The sequence below is a fragment of the Micromys minutus genome, assembly GCF_963924665.1.
Source record: "Micromys minutus genome assembly, chromosome: 22".
NCBI lineage: Eukaryota > Metazoa > Chordata > Mammalia > Rodentia > Muridae > Micromys > Micromys minutus.
In genome coordinates this window covers 5,334,532-5,360,211 of record NC_137957.1, presented here as the reverse complement: position 1 = coordinate 5,360,211, position 25,680 = coordinate 5,334,532, and the positions used below count along the sequence as shown (strand labels likewise).

The window sequence follows — 25,680 nt, the reverse complement described above, 5'->3', positions numbered from 1 at the left end:
CATCCATTCCTTTTGGCCTCCCAGACCTGGAATTCTCATACACTGAGCCATCAAACCTTCACAGGACCAAGGGCCTTTCCTCCCATTGATGCCTGACAAATCCTTCCTCTGCTGCATATGCAGATGGAGCCAGGGGGCTCTTCATGTGTAGTCTTTGGATGGTGGTTTAGTCCCTGGGAGCTTCAGGGGTTTTGGCTGGGTGATATTGTTGTTCTTCATATGGAGTTTCAAACCTCTTTAGCTCCTCAGTCTTTTCTCTAACACCTTCACTGGTGACACTGTTCTCAGTTCAATGGTTGGCTGCAAGCATCTATCTTTGTATTTTTCAGACTCTGGCAGAGTCTGTTATGAGACAGCTTTATCAGGCTCCTGTCAGCATGTACTTCTTGGCATCTGCAATATTGTCTGTGTTTGGTGGCTATTATTCTAAAATTTTCTTTTTTGTATGTGTCTTTTTGTGGTTTTAATATCATAGTAACAGGGTAACAGTGACTTAATAAAAAGAATTTGAAAAAATTGCCCTCAGCTTCTGTTTTGCATATTAATTTTAGTAGTATAGTTATTCATTCTTCCTTAAAATTATGCCCTGAAATCATCTGACAGTTGGATTTTCTGGGTTGGAATTTTAAATTATTACTTCTATTTTGCTAGGGTTTGTGGGTCAGTCAAATTCACTGGAGCTGAAGTTACAGGTGATTGTGAACTAACAAGTAGAGGTTCTGGGAAATGAAATCCAGTCCTTTGCAAGTGCAGTGCATTTTCTGGACCACTGAGGCATCTCTCCACTCTCAGAACCTCTCTTATTTAATATAAACAAATAATAAATACATCTCAGTGATTATGAACACATTTCAATATTGACTAATCACAAGGCATTATTCATATTTCTTTCTCCAACTGTTTTAATTGTCCAGGTGCCTTATTTTCTTTACTTTTAATAAGTCTCTGCTAATGTTACTTTCTGTTTTAGTTGCTCTGAGTTTTTGTTTTATGATTTTTTAATAACATTGTACTAGACAAAGAAAAGTGACACCAATATAAATTCATGTTTAAATGTTATTACTTTTCTTTCTTCCCTAGAACAGTGGGGAAAATAACCAGGGTAGAGTGGAGAAAAGATTAGTTTCTTGGATGTATGTTTTATAGTTTCAGCATGAGTGATGATAATATAACTTATAAATTTATTTTAAGGATAAGATCTGTGTGAAATATTAGATATCATTGCAAAGATTAAATCTGAAAGGTGACAATAAAGAATCTATTTTATCACAACTTCTAGTTCTTTGATATAAAAGCAATTCTCTTTACAGAGTCACTGAATGCTTGTTTCACTTGCTTGTTCCTTAAAGTATAAATGAAGGGGTTCAATAGAGGTGCAACAGAAGTAGTGAGGACTGAGACTCCTTTATTTATGGCCACTTCATCCTTAGCTGATGGCTTGATGTAGATGAAGATGCAGCTTCCATAGGTAATAGAAACCACAATCATGTGGGATGAGCAGGTGGAAAAGGCTTTTTTTCTTTGCTGTGCAGAAGGGAATCTCAGAATTGTTCTAATGATATATGTATAGGATAGAATCACACAGATTAGTGTAATAATGAGTGCAAAGACAGCCACAAGTATAACCATCTGTTCTATTACCCATGTGTCTGAGCATGAGATCTTTAAAAGAGGACCTGCATCACAGCTGAAATGATCAATGGCATTGGAGTCACAGAAGTCAAGTTGGAGGCCCAAGATAAGGGGTGGAGTGATAATCATTAAGCCAGACACCCAACATGTGACAACTAATAAGATACATACCCTTGGGTTCATGATGGCCATATAGTGAAGTGGTTTACAGATGGCCACATAGCGATCATAGGACATAGCTGCCAAAAGAAAAAATTCAGTTGCTCCAAAGAGAATAACAAAGAATATTTGACTTGCACAGGCATTATAGGTAATGGTGTTATCTCCACTTAATATACTGTATAGAAATCTAGGAATACACACTGTGGTAAAGGAAATTTCTAGAAATGAAAAATTCCTGAGAAAAAAGTACATGGGTGTTTTAAGATGGGGATCCACCAAGGTGAGGATGATGATAATCAGGTTTCCTGTTACACTCAGTATGTACGTGAGAAATAGGAAGATAAAAAGCAGAACTTGAAGTTGTGGGTCATCTGTTAGTCCCAGAAGGATGAAGTTTGTTATTGTTGAGTGATTTCTCATTACTGACCTTTGAAATCAAGATTTTATAAAGTCACAGTTAGTGAAAGTCTAGCAAAGTACTATGGATACAGATGCCAACAAACCAGACTATATTTATTTTCTAAGTTTATATCATAATAATGTCATTTTGTGAATTTCCAAACTAGGAGTGAGAACTTTCTTCAGGGATCTTGTTATTGTAGAAGAGTCAATAACAATCCTACTCTACTATGATGCCTAAGAACCACATTGATGACCAGTTTATCATAATAGCTCTATGAATATAGTAGTGACCCTCATATCTTGGCAATGACCAACTACTTTCTAATTGATCTTAAGACCCATTGACCAAGAGAGAATTCATGCATGATACTATGTAGTACCCTAGCTGACTATGTGGTTCTAATGAAATTATGGTTATTGGTAAAGGATCTAAAAACCACTAATTTACTAAAACAGTATAACCTCCGATAATCTATAAACATTTGTTCTATAAATGCAGTCTTCACTACTCATAAAGGAAACTTTTACTTTGCAATAGATGGAGACCACTACAGAAAACTACACCCAGTAAATATGTAGAGTTGTGGAACCCAGTTCTAATAGATACATCTACAAAGCACTCCTACCTCTAAGGCTCATGGAACATTTCAGAAGAGTCAGTGGAAAGATTGTAAGAACCAGAGGATCCTATACTTTTCTGTGAGGTTGTGTCTCCTGGTAATATCAGAAGTTGCCTATATTTTACTAGCATGATATGTCTTTTTGTTTTTTTTTTTTTTTTACATGCCTTAAAGTTCAATATCATGGAGCACTTTCAATTCTTCATTGTGTGTGCATGTGCACATATATCATGTTTTGATGGGATGATTCATATTAGTTCCTTGGGGCCCCCTGGGGCATCAGTTCTTCAATAGAGACCTTATGTATCAACCTAGAAAATGTAAAATTTTCTATGTGTATAGTTTAAAGGTTGACCACATTGTATTGGACAACAAATATATGATTATCCTTAGGAGAGAAATTTCTCTTTCTCCTATAGTTCATTAAAACCCCCTCTTTTTATTGCAAGTGGTATAGCTCAGCTCCAGAAGATAGATACATCATTACAACTCCTACAATTACAGCTCAAAGAACATCATGAAAAAGAGATGTAAATATTGTAAGAAGAATAATACCAGAAAATCTTCTGTAAATATGTTCTTTCTGAAAATGACTGCACAAATAAGACTGGAGCAATGGTAATATCTATGGCATGTTAACGTGGAAGGGGAAAAACTTTCTGGAGTTTACTGTTAGACAAAGGACTACATGCTCTATCTTTAGAAGCTCTTGAAACTATGCCTAATTGAGAGAACACACTTCAAATTTTTATTAATTGTATGAGTGACTAAAACTTAAAATTTTATTTAAAATTTTTCAAAGTATTTTCAAATATTCCTTATAGCTAAAAGGCTCCTACTGCAGTGTTAGAAAGATTTGAACTGATACTAAATCCAAGATAATGTTTAAAAAATAAATGTTTGTTTAATTTACTTTTCTACCTATATTCTAAAACATAGTGCTCTTTGTCATACTGATAGTACCACCACCTTTATTATAGTCAGAAAGTAATGAGTTAAATGGACTTTCATAGAGAATTGATTCTATTCCTCATGCCAGTATTGAGACGTTCACATAACTGTCCATATTTTTTAGTATTCAGTATCTACTTCAGTGAGTAGTGTTTCTAGAAATAAGAGTTCCTCACATAGAGATAAGTAAACAATCATATTTGTGAATAATGTAAAATAATGTCATCCTGTACACTACATTCAAAAGGAATAAATTGTTAAATGTTATTATTTAGTTTTATTATCTTATTTTACCTCACCACTATAAACTAGTATTACATCAAAAACATTACTATAGTCTAAATATTCAATTATCTATCACTTTTTAAGGTTGAAGTGACAATTCTGCTATATTAGTGAACCACAGTCTTCTGCAGTGACTGGGAATCAGTTACAGCATTCACTATGAAGTAATTGGGTAAAAAATTTTAGGTTTTTAGGAAGGTTAGGTTTTTTCTTTTTTTCTTTTGGGTACATCTGGTACTATTTAAGATGTATAATCATACTTAAATATGTTGTAGTACATAATAGCTTAGATAATTGGAATCAGACAGTAGAAATATATTTTGACTAATTAGATTTCTATCAATTAATGTTATATGTATAGCATCTAATTCCTTGTTATCTAAATTGTAGAAATTAACAAAGAATAATAATTTTCATAATTTGTATTTGAGAAAGCAACTTATGGAATGGGAGAAATATTTTCAGAGATATTGAAAAAAACTCATCTCCAGTAGTCAAAAGCTCAGCAATTCATCTTGCCAATGGCAAAAGCCATGAGTAGAAATTTCTCCAAGGAGACATAAAAATGGCCCAACACACATGTGAGAAAGTGCATATCATTAATAATTATCAGAAAAACACAAGTCAAAACTATTTTTGGATGCTACTTCCTTCTTACTAGGATGCTAGTAACAATACAAATACACACTATTAACAGTGCAAATACACACTATATTGTGTATATGCACAATTTGGAACTTTTTATAAAAAGTTACTAGGAGTCAACTATAGGAAATACAAAAGCTCCTTAAAATCAAAGCTAGGATACAATCTACCAATACAATTTCTAGCCAAATATTCAAATGAGTAAATTAGTTATCAAGTAAATATCTGACTTTTGTGAGTCTTGTAGAGTAATTCATAAAAGACAAGCTATAGAAATGACCCAAATATACCCTAAGAGATAAGTAGTTTAAAATATAGCATATACCTACAATGGAGATTGAGATCTGCAAATCCTACAAATGCAATAAGGATGGACCTGAAAGACATTTTAATAGGAATTATCCATGTAGAGAAGAACGAATATATCAATGTAAATGAAATATCTGAAATATTGAAACACACAAACTTAAAAAAAGTGGGAGAGAGAAAATTCTTGATTGGCAATGGTCCCATACATTTGGATGTTTGCTAATGGGGTGTTGTTCAACAGCTTTAAACTTTTGGTACAAGGATGAGTAAGTTAGGATCTGCTGCACTATAATGTTTCATGATTTGTAATTTCTTACTGTCCACTGAAAAACATTATGAGTAGTGTTATCATGTTAAACTATATTATAGAATACTAAACAAAGGGTGCATATATTTCTCATCTTCATTGTTATGGTGGTTTCATGGAGACTTATAAAATTTATCTAATTATTTGTCTGTCTATCTATAGTACTTTAATAAAGCTGTGTAAAAACAATGTATATATCAAAGACCATAGCACTATTAATGAGAACTATAATTTGCTTAATTACTCCCAGGCTTTGATAGACTCCACACAGTGGCATCAGTTCCTATATATGTTGCTCTCTGTCTCTTGTTAATAAGCTGTTATGCAATCCTATTTACTATTACTAGCATCATTTAGAAAAGTTGTATGCTGCTTATTCTGAATTTCCCCAAATAGGTTTGGATATTTAAATTATTACCCCTTTCTTACTTGATCCCTTCCCAAACTTTATTTCTTTTTTAATTGAACAACTTTATTTTAAAAAATAAAGATAAATGTACAGATTTTAAAAGCATTTTTGCATAAAAATGTATGAATACTTGATTTTTTTGAAAGGTTTGATAGTATGCATTAATATCTTACTAGTTACAATGAGCATAAAGTACATGTAAAACAAGATGTAACCTGGAAATAGTCAAAGTTTTCTACCTATTTTTATTCTTTGAAACAACTGTTTATAGTATTTGTAATTTTTGTATAAGAGTACATTGTTCCTACATTAGAAGATGAGTCCTTCAATTTTCCTAATTTTCAAGAATTTTATCTTCTCAAAAGCCTTTTTTTGTAAGTACAGGTTAAGAAAAGCTGTGATAAGGGCTATGCTTACCTTATAACCTTGGATCTCCATGAACCCAAAACTTCCTTTTGCCTTGCTTCTGGGGCATAATGCTGATGTATATTAGTTACCTGGAATGTTCCAATCTGACACTCTCTTGGCTTTAGTCTTTCTGAGGAGTGAAGAAATATATACCCTTCTTATATAAGAAGATATTGTTTTATTTTATGTTGTTTTTTTCCATCTTGTAAACTGTTGGAAAATATGAAACTATTTTAAATGAGTTATCTACTCTTGATTCTACTTCTTGACTAACAGTTGGTTAGACTTCACTTCTTGAAACTTATTTAATTTGTACTAAAAATCTGTCAGCAACTTTATTTGATGCTTTACCATCAGCTTCATGACATGCCTGTACTTGAATTATTAAGTATGTGTAATTCTATAAACAGTATTATCAAAAACTTCTTTTAGATGTTGATTTTACATAATTAGTCAGCATCCTTACATTTTCACTAAGAAATAGAGGAGTAAGTTTTGATAGTAATGAAAAATTAGAAATTAGAATATTTGAAGTATCACAAATGTTAATGTATGAAAATCACTTAGGTAAGAAAATGTTTGCTGTTCAACCATGAAATATCACCTATATCTTTCATCAACTGCTTTTTTATGTCATAAGTATCATCTAAATCATACGTATACATTACAGTTAAAATAAGATGAAGGGCTGTTATTTGTTGTTCCTTTTACCTGCATTAAATTTCTCATTTTGTTGATGTCATTTCTTACTCTTAGGGATCTTTTCCAGAAAAACAAAAGGCTGAACTTCTAATCATGGAATAATATTCACTCCTACTCCTCATCCAGCATGATTTACTTATATTAATAGTTATAAATAACACAAACATTTACATAACCTGCAAGCACAGTCTCTAGGGTTCTTTCTATATCTCCATTGTTGAATGAAATGATCATGGCCCCCAGAGAAAACAATTAGTTTGTTGTAAAAATTATGTTTTACTTGTTATATGCTTAAAAATATTTCTGCAAATAGTTTCAGCCCTCTGGATGGTGAAAAATCTTCCTTCTAAGAGACATGAATCATATAAATCCCATAGGTAACATATAGCTTAGTTCCTTTTCAAAAGATTATCCCAGGGCAGTGGACACTTTTACAGAAAACTTGTTGTTGATCTGGTAAAACTTGAACTGGTAAAACTGAAATTTTGACCAAGCAGACCATCCAGCCACACAATCTACAGTTTCCCAAGAGTTTTCAAAAAAATCTGAATATGGAAGTTTTTATTTTGGATAACACTTAGTTCCATTAGGAATTGTTTTAGTGATAATCTCTCTAGCAAACCAATATCCATAATTTTTGACAATTGTATTTTGTCATTATTAGTTATAATTTCATTGTGTTAAATTGTGCTTGCTAAGAGTACATTTAGTTAACTTTTCCTTGGGTGCTGGTAGCCACACACACTTTTATGTTCTGTAAAGTTTTGCCTTTATCAGAATATTATTTAAGTTGAATAATATGCTATGTTGTTTTTTCTGGTATGCAGTCAATACGTAGCAGTCTTTATTCAAGGGTTATTTATGTATTTTTAAACTTAATTTCTCATTTGCTTTACTTACTTACAAAATGCTTTCTACTACTTTTTTAATTCATTCGTGTATTAATGAATATGCTGAATGTTTCCAGTTGGGGTAAGTGTGATGCTCTTATAAGCCTGGAAATAGTAAAGTAGTAGAATGTGTACAGGCTTGACATCTACACACACACACACACACACACACACACACACACACACACACACACACACACCTGCAGCAGTCTGAAAAGCAAGTGCCTAGAATCATGAGAACAGGTGAGTAGACCTTTCCCCTCACCAGCTGCAGTGCTCCACGAAGCAGGTATTGGGCAGCACAGCAGAGATGACCCTGTGGAGGGAGTGTGGGTGAGTTGGTGCTGAGGATGTGAGTGTGGTAGAGCTGGTCCCACCATTAGACTGCCATGAGGTAGAGTGTGTGATGATACTATGCCCCCTTGCCCTTTGCTACCTGAGGTAGTTAGGAGAGCTGGCTACAATGTCATGAGAGTGGGAGAGCTAACCCTACCTCTGACTAGCTATAGCATTCAGGAGAGTGGGCACCTAGCCAGAACAACATAATGGAGCTGGCCTTGATGGTGAATGTGAACTATCCCTGAGGGTGTGAGAATGGATCTGGCCAGATCAGGGCTTTGAATTGGCCTATTATAAAATCTACATTTTATCTGAACTGTTGAAGCACGTGAAAGAGTTAGTCCTACTGATGCACAGCTGAGGTATCTCCACGACACAGAGAAACAACAGGATAAACAAGTAGTCCAAGGAAGGTCCAATACTGATGGTGTCACTGAATCCAAGCTCTTGAACATGACCAGTGACACATTGCAATGAATATTTGCAAGTGAAGATGTGTGGACAGAGGTATATACTGAAGGTCATACTACAGCTTCCACAGCAAGATGTTTCTATATTTTGCTTTGTTTAATTTTTTGTTTGTGATTTATATTTTTTTTGGAGGGGAGGTTGCAAGGATCAAGAGCAGATGGGAAATTAGTGGAACTGGGTGTATGATGTAAAACTCCCAAAGAATCAATCAAAAGTTAAAAAACAAAACAATGACAATAAAACCAAAGACCTGGGCATACAGTTTATATATGTGTAGTCAAAAGTTTTATTGTTTTTAATAATTTTCAAATTAAATATAGCTATCTTCTTAGAACTTCAACTTTCCTACTCCCTCTAAAATTAACAATTTATTATTCTTTATTGATAAACACACATATGTGCACTTGTGAATAAATATGTAAACACACCCTGCTGAATACCTTTGTTACTTGTATGTAGGACTAATTGGCATTGGGTAAGCAGTCAGGGAGGTTATCCTTTAGGAAGAGTAATTCCCTGTGTCTTAGTAGCTGTTAATTGCCTGTCGTTCCCTGTCTAGGAGTGGAGTTCCATGATATCCCCTCATCTATGTTGGTATGTCAGTTGGTGTTGTCACTGTTCAGGTCTTGCTTAGACAGTCATTTGTTGAGATTTCATGGATGCCATTTTTCTGTCACATCTAGAGACACAATCTAATGACAGGATTCCTGGTCCTTTGCTTCTTATAATCTTTTCCCCTCTTTCAACATGTTCCTTGACTCTTAAATGCGGCGGTGCTATGGCAGATTCATCATTTCAGGTGTGCAACCCATGATCAGTTGCTCCTTGTATTTTGAACACTGTGACTTTTTATAATCGTCTCTGTCTTCCTTTTTTTAAATTGAACAACTTTATTTTAAAAAGCAAAGATAAATGTACAGATTTTAAGCATTTTTGCATAAAAGTATACAGATACATTTTTTTCAGTACTTGATTTTTTTTTTAAAGGTTTGATAGTATGCATTAAAATCTTACTAGTTACAATGAGCATAAAGTACATGCAAAACAAGATGTAACCTGAAAATCGTCAAAGTTTTCTTGGTGTGTAAAGATTAAGCATAATAGTTTTCCATTTTCGTTTTTTTGGCCTTTGTTTTTTCTTGAACTTCACACAGTCTGTGAGTTGTTTCTGGGCTGTTCAGAGCACTGCATATTATGTCTGTTCTTTTGTGACTGGGTTATCTCACTCAGGATGATATTCTCTAGATGCAACCATTTTCTTAAGTATTTCATAAAGTCATTGTTTCTGATAGCTGAGTAGTACTCCATTGTGTAAATATAGCACACTTTTTGTATCCATTCATCTACTGAAGGACATCTGGCTTCTTTACAGCTCCTTTTTGCCAGGAAGTTATTTCTTATAGTTATCCATCAACTCTTGCTCCTAATGCTGTTTGCTTCTTCTTCTGCATAAGTTATACTTGCTTTGTATCCTTTAAAACAGTTTTATGGGCTGCCAAGAAGAAAGGATATTCTTGTGTTTTGATAGTATATTCTGTAAATGTCTCTTATGTATGTTTAATTATGACATTATTCTATAATTTCTTTGTTTAATATTTGCCTGGAACCAGCCACCAATGGCTCAAGTCGAGAGATCAAGAAAGGAAAGGCTGAGCTCACACCCAGGTCTGCAGACAGGAGTATGCACTCTGAAATTAGAGGAATTTGTGTTACCAGATCTGATGGAATCTACATGAACTGGTCTTCCAGTGTCTTGTGGGTATGTTTACATACTTGGACAGTCTGGATCTGAGTTTGTATAGGCATTTGCAGTTGGTAACACAGGATCTTACCTGGGAGGTACAGGCTAGTATGTGTAATCTGGTCTCAGAAATGTCTTGTTTTGTAACAACTGGCTACATTTATCAATAGGCATACAAGCACACACATGCACATACACATTTAATATACTGACATTCAATATAGTTTATTAAAGTAAGTGATGTTTCTAGAAAATTATAGTGGGTCCAGATATGTAATACTCCTTTGTTCCTCACTCAGTCCTTAGTTTACCAGAGATGTAAATCTTGTAACATGAGAATTGTCTGTGACTATCTTATGTTAAGACAATGGGAAGGTGAGTATCACAGCATGAGTTCTCATTGGTAAAGAATTGTGGCTGTCTGATTAATGACTGTCTCAACAAATCCTCCAATTAAAACATTTCCACAAACTTCAAAACAACAACAATAACACAGAAATCAGAAAGTAAAAAGAAATGCTTAGGAAATTCTCATTAGCTTTGAGAATTCTTCATAAATTTTGAAGAAATGATCTTTATGACTAACTTACTGATTCATGAATATTTTATCCAGCTTTATTACTTGTGTTTAATTCACCAAAGTTATATTTTTATAGATACTTAAAAATACTATCTCCATCAGTTCTTCAGAATTTTCAGAATAGAACATATTACATGCAAATAAACTGTTTTAGAGAGAACAAAATTGTCAAAATGTATCATATAAAAATTGTCTTTATATTATGACTTTGAAATAAAATTTTAATCATTTCTATATTTACAATGGGTTTACATATGACATATACACAAATAATGTATTTTGCTCATAGCCACCTCTCTGCTACCCGCCCATTCCCAGTTTTACTGATCCCTTTCTTCCTTTAAATACTCTAGCTTTCATGCCATATACATTCATGTACATTTATGTGTACATATAATTATATATGCTTATTCATATACACACACTATTTGCTATATAGTTAAATTTATATCTGTGAAAATAAATGAAACATTGTCTTTTGTAGCTCTTTCTCCCTTCTCTTTATGGTCTCTCCTTTCTCAACATAATATTCTCTCTATGTTCCCAAGAAAAGCACACACAAACACCACATATATAAACATACATATCCACATACACACATACACACACACTCAGATACTGCATTTGACAAAATATATAGTATTCATCTTTCTGAATCTGTCATATTTTATTTACTAAGGTGAGTACTATAATATTTTTCACATTTTTCTCTTTTTTTCTTGGATCTATTTTATTTACATTTCAAATGATATCACATTTCCCAGTTTCCCCTACTTAATTCCCACCCCTTCCCTCCTACCTCTGCTTCTGAGAGTGCTTCTCCATCCACCCACCAAACCACCTCCTCCCATCATTCCAACCTGACATTCCTCTACACTGGGGCATCAAGCCTTGGTAGGACCAAGTATTTCTTCTACTGATGCCCAACAAGGTCATCCTCTGCTACATATATAGCTAGAGTCATGGGTTTGTCCATGTGTACTGTTTGGATAGTGGTTTAGTGCCTGGGAGCTTTGGTTGGTTGGTATTGTTGTTCTTATGAGGTTGCAAACTCCTTCAGTTCCTCCAATCCTTTCTCTAACTTCTTAATTGCAGACCCTGTTCTCAGTTCAATGATTGGCTGTGAGCATCTGCCTCTGTATTTGTTATGATCTGGCAGAGCCTCTCAGGAGACAGCTATATCAGGCTCCTGCCAGCTTACACAACTTGGCATCAGCAATATTGCCTGGGTTTGGTGGCTATATATGGGTGGAGCAGTATCTGACTGACAGAATTTTGTTTCAATTTGTAGCTGAATAAAATTCCATTAAGTTTACAAAACTATCATTTCTTTTTAATGGTTATTTTATTTATTTACATTTCAAAAGTTATCTACTTCCCAATTTCCCCTACACAAACTACCTATGTCTGTTCCCCTCCCCCTGCGTCTATAAGGGTGCTCCCCCAACCCACTTTATCCTCAGTGTCCTAAAATTTCTCTACTCTGAGTCATAGAGCCTCCACAGGACCACCCCCAGTGATGCTTAACAAGGCCATGCTCTGCTACATATCTAGCTGGAGCCATGGGTCCTCCCATATGTACTCTGGTTGGTGGTTTAGTCCCTGGGAGCTTTGTGGAGTTTTATTCTAATTACATATTGTGGCAGTAGTTAGTTCAAATGTTTTAATCCTACTCCAAGTGGTCATGATCCCAGCCATTTCCCAGAGTTATCTGGATTCATGACTAACACACACACACACACATGTCTTGGCTAGCTCAAAGGCTGGCCAGTTCTAATCCTTCCTGCTGCAAGCAAACACTCTCCTATAGTTCATCTTTTAAAATCTACATCTTTTTTTTTTCCTCTGCTACAGCAAACACAGTTGGGGAAGTGGCCAGTATGGCCACTTTCCATGATTCTCACATGTTGATGAGCCTTTAAGTCTGGTCTTTCTTCTTCTCTGTAATAGTAATCTTTGCCTTCTTCTCCTCCAGTTCCTATTCCACACAAATCCAAAGGCCCTACCTCAGTATACCTTCTTAGCCATTGGTCATTGGCTCATTAATAATCAATCAAAATCCAATTGGGAACAGGGTACTTCAGTGTTTATACACACAGATTTCCAATTTTGGGAACCAGATTAACTTAAACCAACATCAAACTCCAACAAAACATTTTCTCTTATATTTTCATTGAAAATTTCTACTGTTTTAAGCAAGCATATATTTATTATGCTTTCCCCCTCCCCCTTCTCTATTACTTTTTACTCATTTAGTTTTGAGATTATAATTACATTACTTCTCCATTTTCTTTTGTCAATTTAAACCCTCAAATACACTCCTCTTGTTCCCTTTCAAGTTCATAATCTCATTTTTATTAATTGTAATTACATGCATGCATGTATACACATATATTCATACCTTTAATCTTTTCATTCTGTATAATGTTACTCAAATATATTTTTTCAGGAGTGAATAAAATATTACACAGGAAAATAAAAACAAAAATAAGTCTTCTGAAAAGAATGCTCTACTGTTTCTGTCTACACCTGGAGATGACACTATACCACAGGTTTCTGTACCCAGATCCTGCTGGGGGAGAGCTGGTCTCATAGCAATGTTAACACACAGGCTTACAGTAGGGTCACACCACTTTCAGAGAAAGCAGGACCAGTTAACACCAGAGATAACCAGATGGCAAGAGGTAGGCAACCTAAGCAACACAAACTAAGCAATAGAAACCACAGCTACTTGGCATCATCAGAACCCAGTTCTCTAACCACAACAAGCACTTGATATCACAATACAGGATAAAAACAAGATTTTGATTTAAAATCACATCCCATGATGATGTTAGAAGATGTTAAGAAGGACATAAATATCTCCCTTAAGAAAATAACAGGACAACACAGGTAAACAGGTAGAAGCCCTTAAAGAGGAAACACAAATTCCCTTAGAGAATTACAGGAAAATACAAGCAAACAGGTGAAGGAATTAAATAAAACCACCCAGGATCTAAAAAAACAGAAATAAAAACAATAAAGAAATCAAAAAGGAAGACAACCTTGGAGATAAAAAACATAGGAAAAAGATCAAGAGTCATAGACACAAGCATCACCAGCAGAATACAAAAGACAGAACAGAGAATCTCAGCAACAGAAGATACCATAGAAAACATTGACACACAGTCAATGAAGATGCAAAACATAAAAAGGTTCTAACACAAAACATCCCAGAAATCCAAGACACAATGAGAAGATAATAAAAGGATAATAGGCAGAGAACAGAGCAAAGATTCTTGAATTAAAGGGCCAGTAAATATCTACAACAAAATTATAGAAAAAAACTTCTTTAACCTAAAGAAAGAGATGTCCATAAACATACAAATAGATTTAATAGATACCTATAGAAATTTTTTTTTCTAAAACAAAAGAATATACTTTTTTTTCAGAACCTCATGGTACCTTCTCCAAAATTGACCATAAATTCAGTCATAAAACAGGATTCAACAGATACAAGAACATTGAAATAATCCTATGTATCCAATCAGATCACCATGGACTAAGGCTGGTTTCCAAAAAATAAAAAAAAAAAAAAAACAAAAAACAAAAAAACAAACAATCAAACAAATCCCACATACACATGGGAACTGCACAATGCTCCATTCAATGATAATTTGTTCAAAGATGAAATCAGGAAAAAATTAAATTTTTTTTTAGAATTCAATGAAAATGAAGGCACAACATATTCAAAGTTATGGGACATAATGAAAGCAGTTCTAAGAGGAAAACTCATACCTCCAAAAAGAAACTGGAAAGAGCATACAGTAGCAGCTTTGCAGCACACTTGAAATCTCTAGAACAAAAAGAATCAAATTCTCCAAAAGGAGTAGACAGCAGGAAATTATCAAACTCAGTGCTGAAATCAAGTAGAAACAAAATGAATTATACAAAGAATCAACAAAACCAAGAGTTGCTTCTTTGAGAAAATAAATAAGATCAATAAACCCTTAGCCAGAATAATGAGAAGACACAGGGAGAATATGTAAATTAAAAAAAAAACCAGAAATAAATATGGAGATATAACAACAGGAAGTGAGGACATTAAAAAAAAAAACCATAAGATCCTACTATAAAAGACTATACTAAAACCAAACCAAACCAAAACAAAACTGGAAAATCTAGAGGAAATGGACAATTTTCTGGACAGACTCCAAGTACCAAAGTTAAATCAGGATCAAATAAACCATTTAAATAGTTCCATAAATAAATAGAAGCATCATTAAAAGTCTCCCAAAAACAACAACAAACAACAACAACAACAAGCCCAGGACCAAATGTGTTTAGTGTAGAATTGTATCAAACCTTTAAAGAAGACCTAATACCAATACTCTTCAAACTATACCACAAAATAGAAACAGAAGGAATACTAATCAACTCATTCTTTGAAGCCACAATTATGCTAGTATCTAAATCACACAAAGACTCAACAAGGAAAGAAAACTTCAGACCAATTTTCTTCACAAAACCGACACAAAAATACTAAATAAAATTCTTGCAAACCGAATGAATCCAAGAACACATCAAAATGATCATCCATCATGATCAAGTAGGCTTCCTCCCAGGGTTGAAAGGATTGTTCAATATATGGAGATTCATCAACTTAATCCACTATATGGAAACTTAAAAATAACCATATGACCATCTCATTAGATCCTGAGAGAGCATTTAACAAAATTTGACACCTTTTCTTATTAAAAGTCTTGGAAAGATTAGTATTTCAAGGTCCATACCTAAACATACTAAAAACAATATACAGCAAACCAGTAGATAACATGAAACAGAATGGAGAGAACCTTGAAGCAATCCCACTGAAATCAAAAACTAGACAAGGCTAGCAAGCTCCCCTATCTATTCAATGTAGTACTCTAGGTCTTAGAGCAATTAGACAACAAGTGAAGATAAAAGGAGTACAATATGCAAAGGAAGAAGTCAAAATATCACTATTTGCAGATGATATGATAGTATACTTAAGCGACTCCAAATATTTCACCAGGGAATTCCTAATCCTGATAAAGAACTTTAGCAAAGTTGCTGGACATAAAATTAACTCAAAAAAAAATCAGTAGCCTTCTTCTATTCAAAGGATAAACAAGATGAAAAATAAGTTAGAAAAATTACACCCTTTACAATAGTCACAAATAATATAAAATACATTGGTATGACACTAACCAATATAGTGAAAGGTCTGTAAGATAAGAACTTCACATTTCTGAAGCAAGAAATCGATAAAAAACTCAGAAGATGGAAAGATCTTCCATGCTCATGGACTGGAAAGATTAATAGAAAAAATTTTCACCCATCAAGGTTAATATATTTATGCTGAACAAATATTCCTGAGTGAGTGAGATCCTCTCAGGGCCATAGAGACTTTTAGGGCCCACACTTTTATAGAAAGTGTCTCTCCTAGCAGTTTTCAACTTTCAGTAGACCCTCTCTCTATGTACTGGGATATGGTCTGTGTTAGAAGTGAACAGGTCTTGTATGTGGCATCACACTCCTTTGTTGTGTCCCTACTGTGTTCAGAAGACAATGTTTCCTTATAGAAATCTACCACCTCAGGATCTTAGATCTTTTCTGTCTCAGGTTTGTATTGCATGCTCCATATTGGACTGTCTCTTCCTTAATTTTAAACTAATTGTGTTTTTATATTTAACTTTGGTTTTTTGATAATATCGGTTTTTAGTTCCTTTAAATCTCAATCTTTTAAATGATACAGGCAACATAGTCACATTTAAGTAAAGTATATTTTTATATGCTTATTTTGTATTTTCAGATATCTCCTCCTATATTTGTAATTTTATACTTATTTTGAATACTTATTTTATAATTTTAATAAATATATTTGCTTTCTTGTATCACTCATAATAATATATCATATATATTTTACTTTTTAAATAGTTATTCACGAGTTTCAACATAGAGGATAAATCTGTCGACTTCAAACTACACTCTAACTACTTGAATAGAATGGCATCTATGACAATATGCTCTGACTTCTGTGTGCTTTGAATTTACATTATTTTAAACCTGTCATTTTTGTACCTGGATTTTAAGTTTTTTTTTCCTTACCACTTTATTAAAGAAAGAGGGATATATTTACAGATTTTTTAAGGCATTTTGGCATAACATTATATGAATAATTTTTTCAGTACTTAATTTTTTTAGAAGTTTGATAGCATGCATAGAAATCCCACTAGTTACCATAAGCATGAAGTACATGTAGGACAGAATGTAACATGGAAACAGATTTCTTATTGGGTATAAATTAAGCATAATGATCTGTGAATACCAAAAATTGCCACAAGGCTATTATCTTAGCTCTTGGATTATTAATGATTTGAGGTCCAGGTGTACAACACTCTGAGAGGGTGCTGTACAATTATTTATTCCCCTAAGAAGGACTGAGGCTTTCTTTCTTTTCTTTTCTTTTTTTTTTTTTTTTTTTTGGCCTTTGTTTTTCTTGAGCTTCATACAGTCTGTGAGTTTTCCCACCCATGCATAAGTTCCCTGAAATGACAACTCTGAGACTTCCATTTATTAATACATGTTGACTCCAATAGCTTTGTCTCTGTTACCCATCTAGAATGCATCTTAATTAGATTACTTAATTAAGTACCTTAATTAATAAAATAAAATAATTTCATTCTATGTTCTGCTATGTGGCTGGTTTCTGGTCTTCAGTCTCTTAGGACCATCATTTTTTCTGTTGTGAATATCCTGTTTCTCTATTTCCCAGAAGTCTCTCTGTCTCTGCTAGATATCTCAAGTCCTATTTTTCTGCCTCAGCTCATTGACCATAAGTGTTTTTATTGACAGGTGATGATTACAAGAAATGCTCTCTACAAATTTTATACATTTTACCTTTTTTCTGATTTTGAATATGACACTCATCATTAAAACTAAAATATATCCAGTTTTGTGTGTGCTGTACTCCAAGTTTCTTGAATCCATGTTTCAAATTTGTCATAAATTAAAAATTTTCAGTTGGCATTATTTGCAAGTTGTTCCCCTCATTGAAACATTTGAAATCCTTTAATTTCTTTACCAATATGATAATTTAATTACTTATATACATATGGCATGTGTCATACTGAAAAGAAGATCCACAATTCTGTCCTTAGAAAGAATTTTACGTGAGAAAATAAATGCCAAATAATCGCAAAACTGTCATCAATGCTGCAGAACTTGTTGTGGATGAGCTCTGTCTCTTCTCCAAAGTCATACTGGAGTCCTAATACCTGAGATCTTAGCATGAGATGGGAAATCATTTAATTTTTTGAAGCTCTGATTTGTTAATTAAGCAATACCTTTTTGTTTAAAAATATTGTTTGGTAGAGCTTTCCTCCTAGCCCCACCTGGTGCATACCATTACACTCTGCTTTTTACACAGATGTATGGATCCAAGCCTAACTCTTCATTTCTGAATGAAAAACAGTTTACAAGCTAAACCATTTTCCAAGGCCTTGATGATATGTAATTTTGTTTGTTGTATAGACTATATATGGTGAAAAATTAGATGAGGTAAAAAGTAAAAGATCACTTTAAGTACAACAATAAATTATTGAAATAGTCTACTACTTGTGGAGGAACAAATAGACTTCTTAGGGATATTTGTCAATGCTTGTGCATACTGAAGTGGAAACAGGATGGAAATTACTACACAATCACAGAATTGACTATAATCAACTTTATGCATCTTTCTGTTTTCTCGGATTTTCCTTCTCTTTGAATGGAGCTACATGTGCCCTCTGAATGCATGTACACATACACCTTAATAACTTTATGTATAACATTAAATAATTATTTTATTTGTATTTGATGCAGAAAGTGATTAAATAGACTAGAATTTAAATATATTTGTGGATATGCAAAACTATATTTCCTGAGATCATAACACTAGGGCATTTGGCTGAAAAAAGTTATAATAATTAAGACCTAATAGATAATGGAATATAAGTAAAATCATACAAGCAAACTTACTCAAAATTTTATCAATAGCTTCAACACAAGCATATTATCTGAAATTTATCTTTTTCAAATTGTTACAAATCTTTAAACAGAAATTAATAGAAAAAAATGAAAGACTTCTGTGTAAATAACCCAGGCAGTTTGAAATCATGTTGAACAGCAGTTTTTCTTTTTTTTCCCCATTTTCCTAAATTGGAGTTGAAATCTTCGGACAAGATTTGCTAATTGAGAGAATAAATTTTCCCTTGTACTCTAAATTTCCATTTACCTTCTCTTATTTCTCATTATCTTTCCTGTCTGCGTATATTTTATATTTACTTTCTTACCAAAATATCAAATAAATAAATAAATAAATAAGAATTTTTTTTTAAAAAGACACATATCAGCTCATTTCTTCTCATGAATCTAAGTACAATTAAGAACCTATGGTCCAGATTATTGTATCATTGTACTGAAAGAAATAATACTTTGATAGATAAAAATTATCATTAAAAAGATTAATGCAGTTTCTTTACCAGCTTGAAGAATGGGATAATAGATTGAAGCCAGATCAATGATATTCAGGCTTGTCCTAATTTATCTGTTCTATTTAGCTTAGACCCAAGGGGATAGATGAATGAGAAAACAGAAGATACCATGGAGAATAGATCCTCAGGATACTTAGTAGCAACATGTCCAAGTTACAGTATAATTTAGAATATATAGATATAAATGATGTAAAATCAAAAATTAAAAATGCTTTATATTTATAATTAACTATAACTTTACAAAGAGAAGAAAAATAGAGATTAGAAGCTGGAATAATGGCTTAGCTGTTAAGAACATTCATTGGTCTTGTGGAGGAACAGCATTTGGTTTTCAGTACCTCATAAGTGGTTTACAACATATGCCATTCTAATACTAGGAAATCTGACACCCCTCTTCTGACTTCTATTGTCACCAAGAACATATGTGGTATACAGACATACTTGCATGTAAAACACTTATATATATATATATAAAGTAAGCAAACAAACATAGAGGTCAGTAGCTTCTAAGTGGCAACATACTAACCTGTGAATGAGTAAGATTTTTCTATTTCAGAAGAAAATGATAGCTAATTATTGGATTTTAGAATGATTTGATGTGTTCATTATCCTGCATGGTGAAAAATATCAGACTCTTTTTTATGGTTTTATATCTTTCAACAAGTTGTGATTATAATCACTACCATTTGTTCATTCAATGATTATTTTTTAAAATCACCCTGTTTTGAGTTCACATGACTTTGAGTTTTTTATGCCTTTGATTCTATATGCCTTAGATTCAAGGCATACAGAAAAAATAAAGGCAGCACTCATTTGGATTTTACTTTCACAAAGCAGAGTGTTTATTAGACATAATTTTGCAATCTGGCTCTTATTCAAGTCCAATGTCAATAACATTCTCCCTGCACACATACCATCTTCTATTTCATTTTTTTGATATTAAACATAATCTTAAAATTTCTTCTTTCTTTTTTCTCTCTCCAACCCTTCCTACATACACCCCCTCAAGCTCTTTCAAATCTTTGGCCTCTCATAAATTGTTGTTACATACATACACACACACACACACACACACAAACACACACATAAGCACACCCCACACACACACCTAAATATGTAAATATCATCTCCTCAGTCTATGTAATGTTATTTTTATCTATATGTTTCAGATATGATCATTTGGTATTAGAAAATCAATCGGTATGCTCAGTGGACATAATGGATATAAAGTCTTAGTAATGTGTTACCGAAGATAACTAGTGTTTCATTGCTTAATAGAATAAATGATTTTATATCCAACAAGTTCACTAAGTTGTTATAGATTTTTAGTATTTTGAAGTCTGTTTCTTAGGGATCCGTTTAATATCAAGTGATGTGGCAAAGAACAGAATTCACTTTACATGGTTACATATAAAATAACAAAATACACATTAAAGAATGTCTCAATTTGGGGAATGATCTTATAGTCACTAAACAAACTGATTACCCATGAGAGCTATCCTTTATAAATTCGGTTAGTGATGTATATTTAGGACTTTTTCACCCCTGCAGTCTAAACCAGAGCTTTAGATGCATAAGTATACCTGAATTAGAAGTTCAAATCTCTTGTGAGTAGATCTGACTTGAAGAGTGAAGTAACATTTATAACTGGAAAAGTGTTGGCTATAGTCTTTGCATGTAGATAGGCATTATCTGAAGGATTTTCAGAAGGAAAATTAGCAAATAATATAAAATATTTTAGATTTTATGACTCCAAAGAAATTTGCAACTTACATAAATAAACCATTAAGGTTTATTATTGCTGATGTTCAGATGAGAAAACTGAGCTGCTTCTACTGTGATTAAGGGAAGACTATGTAAGACACTATAGAAAGGCAATTATTTTATCATCACTGTTAGGCTGCACCAGCACTATTGGTTTTGAGACAAATGAGGGAATTGTTATATATCATTATATGTGATTAAACTAAAATTAATAGTTTCACTTTGTTAAGCACATTGGGTATATAGATATTTTGTGAAGGTTTCATACCAGTGAAGTATGTTACTATCCTAAATTGTCAGACAATGGAACTATCTCATTGTGTGGTTAGGCATGTTCCCAAGGTTACATCAATATTTTATACACTAAGATTCTACAGAGTTAGTTAGGAAATAGCTCAGATGATTCCTAGAGTATTAGCAATGACATCTGAGAACTGAGGCAGAAGTTTCTTGTTAATTAGATTGTTTAACATAATGTATTTTGCTATTGTCTTATATCAATATATTCCAAATTAAGAAAACACCAAATGTGTTCTATTCAGGGTAATTTCATCATAGGATTTAAAATGGTTGATTAGTGAGTAAAAGAAATATTTTTGCTGCCTCCTGTGGAAATCCTGGTAGTTATAACTTCAAAGACAGAGAGAATGTGCACTTGCAGTCTGTCAAATAATCATTTAAAAAAAACATTCATTACTGTTAAAGGATTATTGGAAGTTGCCTCCATCAGTTTGATAAGAGTAAGAAAATAGACATGGGAATACTAATTAATAGAAAAATGTAGTTTTACTATAAATAGTTTTTAGTCTTTATAGAGTAGCTTCTTCTATAGTGTGTTAAATACACAGCAGAGATCAAATGTGTATGGAATTATCAGCCACAAATGCATCACATCTATGTCACAAACCCTCCTTGAAAGGCTCAGAGACCAATGTGGGAGAGCAGATTACAATGGCTAGAAATAGTAAGAACCCGACTTTGAAGAGGACTGTGGTGAAACTATCTTCTGGACATGACAGTACAGTTATACCCATGCATGCATGGCTGCTGCAGTTGCCTACACAAGGTCTGTAGAAGGTCAGGTCAAACCAACAGTCCAACATGGAAGGAGAGGGACACATGAGACCCCATACCTAGCTAAGGAGCTATTGACAGGTGATAATTACTACCTGAAAGAAGTCAATTTTCTTCAGAAATAAGGTCCCAGGCAGATGAATGAGTATGGTCCTATGGATTGCACCATAACTGTGTACATCTTGATATCAATAAGCAAGTTATAAAAAGATTTGAAGCTGGGCCTCCTTTTCTCAGTCTCTATTTTTTTCCTGCAATTCTTTCAGACAGGAAGTATGTGTCAGAGTTTTTGATTGTGAGTTGGCAACTCCATCCTTCCTCTTGATGTCCTGACTTTCTACTGGAGGTAGACACTACAAGTTTCCTCTCCCTGCTGTGTGGCATTTCATCTAAGGTCCCTCTGTTTGAGTATTGGGAGTCTGTAACCTCCCTGGTCTTCCAGGCAGCATACACTAGCTGGTACGAGTCACACAGAAACATAGACACAGACACACACATACACTCACACGCACATGCACACACACAGAAGAGGACTGCTTAGTAAGGCCTCAGTGAGAGAAGCTGCACCTAACCCTCAAAAGACTTGAGGCCCAAGGAAGTGGTGAGGCCTAACAGGGTGGGTTTGGGGTAGTGATATTCTCTTGGAGACCAGGGAAGATGAATGAGATGAGGAATTTTGGGAAGGCAGATGGAGGCGGGGTGGGAGGGTGGGGTGGAGGTGGGGGTGTAACGTCTCTCATCTCAGAAATAAAAAAATTAAAACTAACTAAAAAAAAGAGAGATCTCAAGCTGGGAAAGAATTATGGAAGGTATGTAGGAAGGTGTGGAGGAGGAGAGTGATGGGTGAATACATTGTGTGCTTAGAAAATGTGAAAGATAAATAACAGTGTATTTGAAATAAGTACATTGATCACTGAATTATATACATGAAAAATGTATGTTTGTGTAGAAGCATAGCAAAAACCAAAAATAAATAAAAAACAATAATTCTTAAAACAAAACAAGACAAAACAAAAGCTGCCTGGTTTGGCCACAGTGGGAACTGATAAACAAATGTAGTCCTACAGTGACTTCATGTGCTTGGGGGAGGGGAAGACACAGTGGGGCTCCTCCTTCTCAGAGGAGAAAGAAAGGGGAGAGGGGGGAGGATCTTTGTCAGGGGGTACTGAGAGGAGAGGGTGACTGATTTATGGATGTAAAGTGAACAAATAATTAAAAAAGATGTTTGTAGAAACAGTTAAAGTTTTAAGAAAAATTTCTAGAAGATAAATGTAAATATTAATTTTGAGAATTCATTGATAATGTGACTGAGAAGTAGTTATTTTGAAACATCTACTTGTATATTAATTTAACAAATGTATTTTCTTGAATGAGTATAATTTCATGCATCCTTTGGAAGACAATAATGAGTACAATGCTCTCTGTGCTTTAAAGATATCACAGTCATTAATAGAAATGTCTTTAAAACTGAAATTACAGTACCTTATAAAAATTCCCTTATGTGCATGATCATAACTCCACCATCCTAGCACACTAAATTTGTTAAATGTGCTTATGAGGCTGATGCCCTTCCTATATTTTAGGCTCCAATGACCAAACGCATTGATAAAAGGCAGAAATGTTTCTCACTATACAAACAAAAGAAAAACAGAAAAAATAAAAATCCAAGCTTGGGGCCACATGAACTTAGAAATATTAACATAAATGATCTAACATCAGAGAGTGTTCATGCTTCATAAAAAGCTGGTGGAGAATGGATAAGCAGAATCTACATGTGATGAGGAGTCACCAAACATAGTCTATGGAGATGGCTGAAGTTAGTGGTGCAAATAAATCCAAACATGATAGAGTTTTGATCACAAGCTAAAGGGAATTTAATACAGTTAAAGTGTGCTGTAGTCATGCTGTTAACATTTGAGATGATTGGGGAAATAGTCAGGAAGTCTAAATTTCTCTAGATAAATGATTTTCTTTGTTGTCCAAAATATTTAAATATAATTTCAAAGGAATAATAATTCTTGGTTGTTGAAACTTTGTATTGTCTGGGATATGTTAATTTATAAAAAAATCCCTATGAGCCTACCCTATGTTTTGTATTGCTTAATACTTTTATGACTAAATATATTATCTCAATAGCACTGAATTCTGAAACTTTTATAGTTTTATTTATGGTTTTATTTTGTAAGGTGTCTTTTTCCATAAGAGTTTCTCCAGTGGCTAGCTTGTTGAGTTATCATCCTGATTGAGAAGTTTACTATTTAGATATATATTCCAAACAGGAAGCAACGTGATTATGACTCTCATGTCAATTAAGAAACACAAGCATAAAAGTCAAGATGAGAGAAGTCAAGATCTGTCATGTATCATAGGCTTGTCGTTACAGGCCAACATGAGCACATATTCAGCAACTGCAAAACTGATCTGGTCACGATGGGGTCAAAGATGGGACATATGCTGTCTGTACCTGTCAATGGCAATAATACCTGACCTATACCTCTTACAGAGAATTTTTGAAAATGTATGTGGAATTTGTTTTGTTTTAAAAATAACAGCATCACTTATGGGAGTAAATAAGACAAATATTATAAAGTCCATTAACAATATAGTGTTTATCGTGGGATTCTATTAGTAAATCATTAACAGCAAAATCAGTGTGTTCTGACTTTATGAATCCAAGTTTTGCTGTTAAACAACTTAAAACTACACTTTTAAGTTATTGGCTTTAAAAATTTTAACTATCAACCTTGATTCTACATTACTACTTCCCTAATAAATTTGTGATAATAAAGTTCAATGTTAAGGAATTTTACAAAATAAATACGTAAGTTTTCTAAGCAGAAGTGTAATATGCATAGTATCCACACATACAGTAGACATTAGACATTAGCTTTCCTATCAGTAATTATTTGTCTTAAATTTCATTTGAAATTTAATTTTTTTACATTACAGATTTTATCCCCATCTCTGTCTGACTATTTCCCATCCACCCCTCCACTTTTTGGGGCCTCCAGTATCTTGAGGGTTGGGTGCATTTTCTTTGACTGAACCCAGACCCTATCAGCAATTTTAAATTATTAGATCCTCAGATTAAAAAATAGCTCTCAAGAAAACTGAAATCACATAGGTATATCATAATTTTGTTTAATTTTTTTTATTAGTCTACATTTTCTTCTTTGTGTTAATATAGTTACTAGATCTACAAGAGAATCATATTAATGGGGAACAGGTACCTGATAAACTTTATGTAAAAATTCTATTAACCAAAATGTTAAAACAGATGAGAGTATCCTTACTGTCACAATCACTTTAATATTTACTGTATATTTTTTCACCTGTTAATCATTTTGTCTTTATTATAATTATTGGTATAAAAATATGATTCATGTGATTATAGTCTTTAAAATATTTAGTGGATATTTATATTTTAATAAAACTACCAATGATTGTGGTTA

General features: G+C 33.5%; 1 protein-coding gene across 1 annotated transcript; it reads right to left on the bottom strand.

The window, feature by feature from the left end:
- Positions 1-1,275: 1,275 nt before the first annotated feature.
- Positions 1,276-2,214, bottom strand: LOC308434730 (olfactory receptor 6C2; the record flags this gene model as incomplete). Its single annotated transcript, XM_080935122.1, has 1 exon — positions 1,276-2,214. The coding sequence occupies one exon, from the start codon at positions 2,212-2,214 to the stop codon at positions 1,276-1,278; it is 939 nt and encodes a 312-aa protein (XP_080791248.1).
- Between the last annotated feature and the right edge of the window lie 23,466 nt (positions 2,215-25,680).